This window comes from Nothoprocta perdicaria, unplaced genomic scaffold (genome assembly GCF_003342845.1).
Source record: "Nothoprocta perdicaria isolate Ctin4 unplaced genomic scaffold, notPer1 scaffold_287, whole genome shotgun sequence".
Classification (NCBI taxonomy): Eukaryota; Metazoa; Chordata; class Aves; order Tinamiformes; family Tinamidae; genus Nothoprocta; species Nothoprocta perdicaria.
The window spans coordinates 310551-320214 of record NW_020455518.1 but is presented as its reverse complement, the minus strand read 5'-3'; the positions used below and the strand labels follow the sequence as shown (position 1 = coordinate 320214).

The 9664-nt window shown below is 51.9% G+C and overlaps 1 protein-coding gene across 1 annotated transcript in view; it reads right to left on the bottom strand.

Moving 5' to 3' along the window:
* RBM6 (RNA binding motif protein 6) overlaps positions 1–8937 on the bottom strand; it is a 38733-nt gene extending 29796 nt beyond the window's left edge. The window contains exons 1-5 of the mRNA XM_026041526.1: positions 8834–8937; positions 8641–8745; positions 5671–7012; positions 4809–4898; positions 3778–3847 (exon numbers count right to left, since the gene is read on the bottom strand). Of these exons, the coding sequence (XP_025897311.1) occupies positions 3778–3847; positions 4809–4898; positions 5671–7012; positions 8641–8684 (1546 nt within the window). The 5' untranslated portion in view covers positions 8685–8745; positions 8834–8937. The remainder of the gene's footprint in view (positions 1–3777; positions 3848–4808; positions 4899–5670; positions 7013–8640; positions 8746–8833) is intronic.
* Positions 8938–9664: the final 727 nt, after the last annotated feature.

The following is a 9664-nucleotide window of genomic DNA, read 5'->3' as shown; positions in this document are numbered from 1 at the left end:
AGAGATCAATAAGGGGCTTAAAGAGATCAATAAGGGGCTTAAAGAGATCAATAAGGGGCTTAAAGAGATCAATAAGGGGCGAGTCGCAGGGAGGCAACGGGGACCGTCTCCAGGATCCCTCCTCTCATGGGCACGGCCTCCTTCCTGGGGACCCTGCTCTTGAAGGTCACCCACCTCCGAGGCCACTTCCAACCCAATGAGCAAAACAGGCACTGACGGGACACAGGCTTAGAGGCCCAGAGATACCCGGGACCGTGTCGTTCCTACACTCAGACCAATAAACAGGTTGCCCAAAGTGTGGAAAGACTAAGCTAAGCCTAAGTGAGGGTATCAAAAGCTGGAAGYGCCGCTTTACTCACTGTTTCGCTGGCCTCACTGCTAAAACAGCTCCCCTTCCTTCAGAAGGGCTACTCCCTGCCGAGAGCAGGGACCCGTCCGCGGCGCTCGCCGGTGACACCCCGGACACGTCCCGCTCGCCCTGCTGCTCCCGGGAAGGCTGGAAGGCACCTGCAGCTCCTCCGTGGAGAGGCGAGGGCCTCCCTGCCGGGGCCGGGCAAGGCTGCTGCTGCTCTCCCGGATTTCCCTGACACAACCCGGGCTTCCGAGCTCCTGGATGGGAAGGGCTCGTTGCTGCTGGCCGGGTGGGAGCTCCTTGCAGAGGCTGGGCAGGAACGGGGCGCGCTTGGCTGCTGGCGAGGAGGTCCCTGGCACGCGCCCTAGCCCGCTGCTGTGCTGCAGAGCAGCACTGAAACCAAAGATATAAGTGAAGGGCCCTATACGCTGTAAATTAAAACGCTGCCGTCCAGGCTGCTTCCTCCTGCCTGCTTCCTGCAGCCAGGAGAGCGCGGAAAGGATCCCAAGGAGACAGCAGCTTTATGAAAGTGCAGCTCTTATAGATGTTAGTACAGACCTCTGGAGGTGTGTACTGTACCAGGAAGGCGGGAGCACGAGGAAGGTGCATAAGCATTAATGGAACAGACACGACCCAACCCACTGGAAAAGGTGAGCGAGAAGAAAAGCCAACGATTTAAGCCTACGTCTCACGTTGGAAGGAAGCCTTTTCCCAGCCCCCATTTCAGTCTGACCGTACCGGCATCGAATCACAAACATCTCAGGGAGAACTCCAAGATATATGGAAATGCTGCATAGGGCAGCGTGGTGAGGTCTCCTTTGCGTAGTTCACACTGGGGATAGTTTGCAGGTGCCTCCCTCTCTGATTTAAATAGAATTACTACAGTTTATCATGTCGCTCCCTCTACTCCCTTTTATAAAGCCCAGCCAGTGTTTTCCTCTCTGCCCCTGCGAGCAGATCATCTCGAGCAGCAGCAGCTGGTACGCAACCCAAAACCGCACCAGAAGAGGGATCCACGCTCAGCACAACCTCCAGTGCCAATATCCCTCCCTCGGCGCGTAAACAGCCGGTTTCAAAGGAAAGCTGGGCTTTGATTTTTCCCCAAAAAGTCCTCTATAGAAATGCCACAAAACAGAGAGTCTCCAGAAAGACCACGCAGTGGAACCATCGTGTTGAAGCTGCTGAGATAAGCTTTACGGTGAGCGCTATCTTACTGTGGAACTGCTCTGAATCGCGCTTATTTCAAGTTAATTGGAAGTTGTTTTGGCTGCTTTCGTTCTCCAACAGCTGCAGGCATTCTTCTCTCTAAAACACTCAACACGAAGTATACGCACAGTCGCGATTARTGGTATTTTTAACACCTCTGGAGAGCACTGGAAAATACCCAACCCGCTGGGACGCGGCCCCTGGGAGCCGGGTGTCACCGAGGCCACGCGGCAGCGCGGGCCCCACGAGCACGGACGTTGCCAACCCAAAATAAAGCTTCCTTTCAGTGCACACGCCTGTCTACAGCCACAGCCCATCACAACAGCTCGCAGCTGCCCGCTGCTTCCAAACGGGCTTCACTTCTCACAAGATCGCAGGAATTTTCTTGTTCCAGGCGCTTTCCTGAAGAGCTGGATTCCGTTTCCTACAGCTCCTAGGTCCCCGGCTGCAGTACGAAGCTGTCGCACCTCAGGAAGCTTTGGTTGGCCTCGATGGATCCCTCTTGCATAACAAGGATGGAAACCTCCCCAAAGCTGCTCACGTTTGCAGCTGCGTTAGCAGCCTCGGGATGCAATTAAAACCGGAGTCGCCAGCGGGTCTGTGCTGCCTAGAACTGCACTGTGCTGCCCAAGCGACTCGTGGGGCTCACACAGGGTTAACAACAGCTTTAAAAAGCTCATAAAAGATGAGCCAATTTTAAACTTAATTCCTTCCCTCCCAACAAAAGCCAGAAGATGGGTTGTTTTTTCAATCTCTGCTGCTGAGGACATGGACTGAAGCAGAATGCAGCTTTTAGCCTGAAACCAGAAACCTGGCCCTCGTATCGCGCGTGACCGTGGGCACAAAGGAGGGTTTCCACCCGCAACTTCGGGCACCACGTTCTGTTCTGAGCAGCCTTCGAAACGGGCAAGGAGGAGCCAAGGACCCTCTAAAACGGGGCGCATGGAGTCCTAGTAACGKGCACGGGACGAGGCTTTGCAAACAGATTCCAAGTTCAAGTGATTTATTACCCAAAGTGCCCTATTTCAGGATTAAAAAGAAAACTAAACCAAGAAACCCAGACAAGTCACATCAGCACGGGCAGAGAAAGAGGTATGTTGCAATGGGGGKGTTGTGCCCAGTTTTGCAGGGATGACAACAGCTACGCTTAGAAAAGAGGGAAGAAAGCGAGCGAGGCTGGTTGCACCCTTCAGGTCCTGTCTGTTGGGCCGAAGGGGATTATGTAACAACACTGCCTTGTCCTCCCGGTCGAGGGTTCACGAGAAGGTTGGGAAATCTCCTTTGACAGCATCCAGAAACAAAAATATTTGCTGAGCCAATYGCCTCCTCAACTACGGGAGGCAGCAGCAGCCTGCAGGCGATGATCTGACACCAAACCAACTGCAGCTCTGGCACCCACAAACCACCAGCGAGCAATAAAGCACTGACCAAGGTGGAAGCCTCTGCTGTGCTGGGTTTAAACTATGGAAAACACTGTGATCCACTAYGGAAAAACGTGTGATCCAAATGGATGGCCCAGACTCATCCTTCCTCTCTTACCCCGCACGYTTTTGTGACAGTGTCACCACGGTCACACACAGCAGCCTGGTAAAACAGTCCTCTCTCCAGGCGCCTACATAGCGATGGGAAGTAGAGCAAACCTTCATTTGTTGAAAGGAAGAGCATCCTGAGGGGGTGTTTGGATACCTATCCGTGAAACTTGCTTTTTTATATCTGTTTTAACCTGTCCTAGGTATTAAGAGGGATAACAGATTCGTATTACTGAAGGGGAAATATTGGGCTATAGCAGGTGTCATGAGAAGACAAAGATTTGTTCACCAGGAAGATGCAAAGAYGGAAAACAATCCAGAAAGATCTGATGACAAATATATACACATATGTATACATATGYATAAATAAAAATAGGGAATTAGCCYACTGCCCCATGTCAATATGGGTTTTATTCTCAAGGGCTATCAAGCAGTCTTGCTCTTCTCCCTGCTGTTGCCAGGTCTAGCTAAAGGTACCAAGACGGGAGCTTCTCCTCTGAAGCACCAGGGACCACAGCCACCAATTCTGATGACGAGAAGGACAAACTACAYGACTCGCTGGTCTTTTGCTTTTGAAGATACCCGTTATGGCATCAAGGAGTTTAACCCAATTGCCTGAGAAGAAAAAGCCCTTTTTTTTTTTTAAAGACTAAAACTGGAAGCACTGGAAAAAAATACATATATTCTCACCTGAGCTGTAATCTTTCAGTCTCAAGTCCTTCACAGGCGTCCCGTCAGGCCCACGGAAAGCATTGAGAATCTGCAGGAAAACCAAAATCCTCTTGAGTCTCCAAAACAAAACCTTGGAAAGCRAGGCACTTGCTAACACTCAGGACTCCTTTCCCAAGACGTCTGTTGTTTCTGGCTTAACTCCATTACAAACTACAATATTTTCCTGACAACGTTCCCCCAGTACCTGAGAACTGGTAACTGATCTTTGGAGAGTATATTTTTTTGTTTGTTTAAATAAGTGAGCTTCATTTATACCAGAAATCACCCGTTCAAGAGGTCATCGTGCTGGTGTTCAGCAGAGACCWCACTTGGGATCTTTATTTAAGGTTAGAGAGGCCTTATTGCCTTTAAGGAARTGATGGGACATGGGGTGACTGTTTGAATTTCATCATCCTCTGATGCACAAAGTTTCTGCCACGAGTTCTCCGGTACCCAGATTTCACCATTAAGCCTTAGATCACCCAAATTGCTGCCCATAGATGTTCTCATGTCTGGAACAGCCAAAGAAAACCAATTTAACCAGAAATGGGAGCTTTTGGAAAGGYGTCTTCCTTCATCTTGTAGAGCAAAACCTAGATTTTTCACTAAAATCAATAGCAACAGAGATATCTCCATCTTTATAAGAAGTATTTAGACAGACTTAAAGTAACTAGCAAAGAATTAGCTTATTCAGACACTAAACATCCCCCTGGTTCAAAATACAGGCTCCAAGTCATAACCATCTTGCTTATACTGTCAAGCCATCCTAGAAGTGAGGCAAGTTCAAAGGAGTCTGGTAATTGAGGCTTCTGCCCACCAATGCCCCACACGTGACTGCAGAAAAGCCCATCACTTCTAGACCCCCCGAAAATAATCAGATAAAAACAACAGATTAAGTGAACTTCACTCTCCAGGCTCAAAACCAGTAAGTTTAGAAATGCTTTTGACAGAGGTTTTGGCAACTCTGCAACAAATTTTGGACCAAAAAGGGGGGAAAAAACCCCACTTACATCATCCTTGGTGGCAGTTTCGGGCACTCCTCCGAGCCGAATGAGCTTGCTTGGCTTCATGTACTTGGGGCAGGTCCGGTAATCTTGGTCCTTGAGTTCACAGAAGCAAGACAGGTTGTTTTTACAAATGAGCCCTGCCAGCTCAGAGCCAAACCATAARAGATAAAGCAGGGCATGATTCAAGGGCCAGGGCCCCTAAGCAAAACAGCCTGAAGGCTCTCAGGATGTGGGGCTGGAAGCTCCACAACTCGGGATAACCCAAGAGGCTGCTCTTGCCCTGGGTCACAGGGATCTCCCAAGCTTCTAGAGCGAGACCATTAAAGGGGCTTGGCAGAACTGGGAGATTCAAATGCACTGGAGTTTATCAATTTAGCAGTTATCACCTTCAGCTTTTGAAGTTAAACAATACAGGAAAGATAGAGCACATATGGGAAGAAGGATACTGCTCCATGTGGCTCCAKCTAACTCAGTATCTCATTTCCAACAGCCCATCACAGCCTCTGAGAGATGCCCAGAGARGAAAAGAACGGAGGGAGCTCTTCTGCAGATCCTTCCCCACAACATCCTCCCTTTGTCCAGACATTCTGAACTCGGGGACTTCCTAACCCAAATGTACTTTAGGTGTTTAGCAACCYTCAATTGCTAAACTGCATTTTCGAGAAGAGAGTATTTCTGGGATGGAAGGAAGGCACACTAAAACAAGCTGGAGCACGAGGATGAGCTCAGAGAAGGACAGCGATTGAGGACTGAACTCCAGAGATGAAATATGGATAGAAGATTCCTTCCTTCCCAGCTCCTCCCGTTCTTTTTYTTTCCCAAAAAAACGTGTTTAACAGAAAGAGGGACTGACAAAGGCACCTACCTGAAGGCTCTTACAGAGCCTAGAATCTTTGCTGGGTTTTCCTTCTGAGAAGGACTTGCCGTGTTCGTAATCGAACATCTGGTGTCCCGGCAGCCGGTGATCCACGTCGCGATACTCCATGTTTCGGTAGTCCGTGTCTTGCCTTCCAAGGAAATCCAGGTCACCTTCGCCCTTTAACCCGAGATCAGAGTCGGGTCTTTGCTGCTCCCCGCCAGCAAGCTGCTGCTGCTGCTGCTTGTTAGCAAAGCTCTGAGCTTGCTGCTCCTCTTGGTCTGGGAGAGTAGCACGAGGCCCGCGGCTGTTCTGGAAATTGTGGGAAGCGTCGTCTTCAAGGGCCATTCCAAGGGATTCCTCTTCTCTGGCTGGCGTCTCCGAGTGTTGAAATTCTCCTTTTTGGCTACCAAAGGGCGCTCTATCTAGACAAAGCGCGGGGTCCTCTCCCTTGCTGGTGCTTAAACCAGAGCCCTCTCTTTCCACTAAAGGTAGAGCAGATTGGTTGCGCCTCAAATCTACCAGGTTTTGATCCACGGGAGGCATCTCCCTCTCTGAAAAGTCCATAGGAGGAGCCACGTCTCTGCTCCTAAAATCCTGATCGGAGCGGGCCCTGTTCCTGTTTCTGAAGTCCGACGACGGTGCGTTCCTGTTTCTGAAGTCCAGATCAGAGGAACCCACGCCCCTAAAGTCCAAATCGGGCACGTCCCTACTTCTGAAGTCGGAGTACGTGTGCTCTCTGCCCCTGTAGTCCAACTCGGACACGTCCCTGGCCCTAAAGTCCGAATGGGAACCGTCTCGGCCTCTGAAGTCCAGGTCAAACGAGCCTCTACCCCTGAAGTCTGAGGGGGGCTCGTCCCTGCCCCTGTAATCCATGTTATGCGCTTCCCTGTCCCTGTAGTTCCCACGGAACGTCTCCCTGTTCCTATAGTCCACGGGAGGGGCGTCCCCACCCCTGAAGTCCATGGGGGGCCCTTCCCTTTCCCGGTAGTCCCCAGAGTACATGTCCCTGCCCCTGAACTCGGACGAGGGTGGCTCCCTCCCTCTGAAATCCACCTGCGACTCCTCTCTGTTCTGGAAGTCGGGAGGGGGGTAATCTCTGCCCCTGAAATCATGGGGCCCCTCCCCGCCTCGGAAGTCACTACGCGGTCCATCTCTAGCTCCAAAGCTGAAAGAAGGTTCCTCTCTGTTGGCAAACTGAGGATTGAGGAGGCCTGCGAGTGCCTGGATATCAAAAGGAAGTGATTCTCTGCCAGAGAAGTTGCCAGAGTGTCTTTCTTGAGCAAGGCTATCAAGGGAAGGAGGATATTCCCTGTTCCACCCGGGAGCAAACCTTTCTTCTTGGCTCCCACTGTAGAAATAAAGACAGTATTATTCATAACGTGCTTAGAGTCTGCAATCTACACAGCAGCACAATCTTCTCTAAACTTTTTATAGAGCTGGGTAACAGTCTAAGGTCCGCAGAAGATATTGATGTTGGGCAGTTTAAGATGAGGCAGCAAACGACAGATGTGAGAAAGTAAACTTGGGTGCTCCCATTTCAGCACAATTTCCAGAAGCACTCAACAGGGAAAACCTGCAACATTAATGGGTTAATGATGGTAGCAATCCACATAGTCCTGCACTGCGCACGGTTCCACCCACTGGGCTTTGGGGGTTATTAGCACCACCAGCACAAGCCTGGAGGGAACTGCTCGGGTTTATGTTGGAGTTTTGGTGGTACCACGGGCTCAGCACGTCGCCGTGAAGCACGGGAAACCACACTGCTCTACCAGCACACTACACAGGCTCATAGGGATGCCCTGGCGCTGGAATGGAGGTCTTCAAGGTCTAGGCTTGGAGAACCATCATTTCTGATGTGGGGGATGCCTCACAGGAATGGGCAACCACCCGAGTTGGAGGTGAGCCCCTGCCTGGGCCTGCAGCCTGGCTGCCCCACACCGGCGTCCCGCTCGGCGCCTCTTCGAGTACGAGCTCCCACAGCAAACTCCAGGGGAGCTTCCTCCTAGGACAGTTTCTCAGAACCCAGGGAATTATTCTGCAGTCAAGTACGACCCCAATACATTTATTGAAAAAAAAAAAGGAATTATGGAGTAATAACATCTCAACACCTTTCAGAATAAGCTTAAAATCAACTCTAGCCAGGAAGGGTTTTGTCAGCAACTGCAGCGAGTCTAGTTCTTGGGTTTCACTACACAGACTGCTCACTGGCAAAATGCAAGGTGACATTTGCAATGCTAACCAAACTGCCTCCAGATTTATTGCCCTGAAATGCCCCTGTTTCAGCACTATACAAAAAAAAAAAACAGTGATTAAAACCTAGTTCGAGGAGAGGATTGTCCACCCAGCAGAGTAGAAGAATGCTGCCAGTAAAACCCATTGAAGTAACAGCAGAGCAGCGTTACTGGCACTGCCACAAACAGGGGTCCCTCTCATCAGTACTGTTGAGACAAGTTCTGGAGGCTACTGGTTTTCCTAGTACAAATCCCATCAGGAAAATGCTGCATATATGTATATATATAAACACATGTGCATATATAACCTATATATATTTATATATATATGATATAAATCTTTAGAACAGTTCTAGTGACACTCACAAGTGTTTTTTGAAAGAGCCCAGCTAAGAACATTGGGGTCTAATGGTCTAACTCTCCATTAAATCTGAATTAAAGCAATCATCGTGGTTGAAGAGAATCAACATCAGGGTATTAGGCATTTCTTGTAGGTCTTAAAGCGCCTGAACCAAAAGCCCGGGCACGTCAGCGCCTTGGCCTGTAACAGCCAAGCTAAGTATCCCCCCAGAAAAGGGCTGTGGAGAAAGCACAGAAACGCTAAAAGTAGCTAAAAACGAAACAAAAACAACAAAAAGAGAACAGTCCGCCCACAGGAAGATGGGCAGATATTTTAGGAGACGTTTCCTGTTACTGATTGTGTCTGAGAACGTTCCTGAAGCAAAGTGTCCACCCGAACGCTTACCGATAGGACCCCATTCTGTTGCCTTGCCGATGGTCTCCCCACATTTTCCTTCCTTCTGGGAGGCTTCCAGAAACGGATGAATCCCCGCTACGAAGACGGCAAAACCTGCTGAACAAGCACCAAGGGGAATAAGCCAAGAAAAATACCCACGCCGAGAAAAGCGCCAAGACCCCCAACACCCCGCGCCGCCTACCGCACAACCGGCGGGGACCGGCACCCAACAACAGCTGGCAATTAATGCTCAATCCACACGATTTCTCCCTTTGTGGCCGAAGCTGCCTGCTCTTTAAGGAAGTCGTCGCTGCTTTACGAGGCTGACTTTGCCCTCGGCGGGTAGCTAGACACCGGAGCGGGTCCTGCCAGGAAACGGTGGCGGCGGCGGGTCCCGCTCCAGCGGCGCCGCGAGCACGGGCACCAACGCGGGATTCCGGATGGCCGGAATCTCTCCCACCTCCTCTCCCTGCAAAGCCGAGGGGCGAGCCTCGGGAGGCCGGCGGCAGCAAAGCCGTGCCTGGCAATGCCGGACAGGGGGGCTAATACATCCTGTATTAGCCCGTGGACAGCAAGATCCGTATTAGCCCGGGAGCGACTGGCGACGGGATCAGGGGTCATTCCTGATTCCAGCCGGGCCCCCCGGAACCAAGAGTCGCTGCTCGGAGCCCCGTCCTCCCGAACGGGGACGGAGCCCCCCGGCCCCCAATCCCTTCCGCCGGTCCCCGGGGCTCCGTGGTTCCCACCCGCACACCGGGGCGCGGGGAGCAGCGTGCAGGCCCAGGCCCCGGCCCCGGTCCCGGTCCCGACCCAGGCCCAGGCCCAGGCCCCGCAGCCCCCCCCAGGCCTCACCTCGCCGCCGCCCCGGGCCCGAGGAGGGAACCGGAACTTCCGGGACGACGCTCGCCCGTTCCCGCGGCCCGCCCGCCGCCGCCGCCGCGCGCTGCACCGTGGGAAACGGGGCCGCTCCCCCCGAGCTACTACAACTCCCGGCGTGCCCCGCGCCGCCTGCCGGCCGGGCGCTCCCCGCGGT